The 1,567-nt window shown below is 62.2% G+C and overlaps 1 protein-coding gene across 1 annotated transcript; it reads right to left on the bottom strand.

The window, feature by feature from the left end:
* Positions 1–503: 503 nt before the first annotated feature.
* SOWAHB (sosondowah ankyrin repeat domain family member B) lies at positions 504–1,529 on the bottom strand. The gene has a single exon (XM_026847902.1). The coding sequence runs from the start codon at positions 1,527–1,529 to the stop codon at positions 504–506; it is 1,026 nt and encodes a 341-aa protein (XP_026703703.1).
* Between the last annotated feature and the right edge of the window lie 38 nt (positions 1,530–1,567).

Here is a 1,567-nt window from a genome sequence, read left to right as displayed (position 1 = left end):
TTTGTCCTTAATCTGCTGGGATTAAAAAGGGATGGAGTTTTAGGTGCTCCCCAGAATTTAGGTGGTGTGAGCAAGTGTTTTGCAAACCCTAGGACCAAAACCGATCTGTCACTGTAAGCAGAAGCAAGCACTCTGCCCTGGCTGGGGCCAGGCTGTGTGCTTCACCTGGGAGTCTGAGACCCCAGACCCATGGTCCCACCAGTGCTGGTGACTGTGGCTGTACCCAGCAGCGGGTGCCTGCCCTGAGTGGTGCACAGGACTTGTCTACCAAGGGTTCAGATATGCTTCCAGCAGAGTCATTGCATCCTCTCACTGGTAGAAAAGCAAGAAATGGGAGGAAGGGCAGAAAGGCTCAGACAACAGTTCATTGCATTGTTTTAAAAGTACATTCTTCAGTAGGTTCAATCTGTTTCACAGCTTTTTTTCTGCCTGTCTGGCTTCCTCTTGAGGTATGGCCACCAAGGTCCCATCTCCACTGGCTGGGGATGCCAGGGACCCATCTCTCAGTCACTCTCGATGCCGGTGTGGTGGGATGCTGCCCCACGGCTGTGCTGTGGCCTGAGGCAGGCAGGCAGTGCTGCCCTGCCAGCGGGTAGTGAGACCTTGCTGACAGAGGACACGCTGCAAGCCAGGGGCTGCGTGGGGAACATAATCGTGCCACGGGGTGCCTCCAGGAGCTGCCAGATCTCCCCCGAGGTGGAGCTGCCCAGGTACTCCCAGGGCCGGCGCCCGCTGCTGTCCCGCACCTGGACCTGGCACCCCAGCTGCAGCACCAGCACCTTGATGACGAGCTGGTGGCCGTGGATGGCAGCCAGGTGCAGCGGAGTGTACCCACAGCCCGTGCGGGCATCCACGTCCAGGGCCAGCCCAGCCTGCCGTGCTGCTGCTGCCAGCTCCTGCAGGCCTGGACCATCGCCGTGCTTGGCCAGCCAGTGAAGGACTGTGAAGCCTGACATGAAGTCCCGCTGCAGGGCCAGCTCCGGCTCTTCCAGAAAGAGACCCCGAACCCGAGCCCAGCACCCTGCTGACACTGCCACCAGCCAGGCGTGCTCCCGCTGCCCCAGTGGCACCAACAGCCCCCGGCTTGGGACATTCCTAGGGGAGGTTTTGGAGGACACAGTGTGGGGCTGCTGCCCAGAGTCATCTAGCAGCGATGGGGGGATGCCCTGCGCCTCCAACAGAGCAAGCTGGCGTCTGATGCTCCTGAAGACAGGCGGTGGTGCTGGGGGGCTGCTCTCTGGGGCTCGAGGCCCTGTGGGGCCCTGTGCTGGCAGCAAGGATTGGGATGGGGGTGGCTGGGTGGGGGGCAGCAGCGGGGATTGGGATGGGGGTGGCCTGGTGGGGGGCAGCACCCCAGGACTCGACAGCAGTGGCAGGATTTGGTTTGGGTACAGCAGCAGGACTCGAGGTTGGGTTGGTCCGTTAGGGGCCGGCACCCGGGATCCCCTTGGCAGGGATGGGGATGGCCTGGTGGGGAGCTGCTGCAGGGACTGGGACTGCGATGGGGACAGCCTGGCGGAGGGTGGCATGTCTGGGCCCGATAAAAGCGGTGAGGATGGGGTGGTGG

This window comes from Athene cunicularia (genome assembly GCF_003259725.1).
Source record: "Athene cunicularia isolate RWA chromosome 4 unlocalized genomic scaffold, athCun1 chr4_part2, whole genome shotgun sequence".
In the NCBI taxonomy this organism is placed as follows: domain Eukaryota; kingdom Metazoa; phylum Chordata; class Aves; order Strigiformes; family Strigidae; genus Athene; species Athene cunicularia.
Note: the sequence above shows the minus strand (reverse complement) of the source record. Positions and strands in the feature narration are given on the sequence as shown.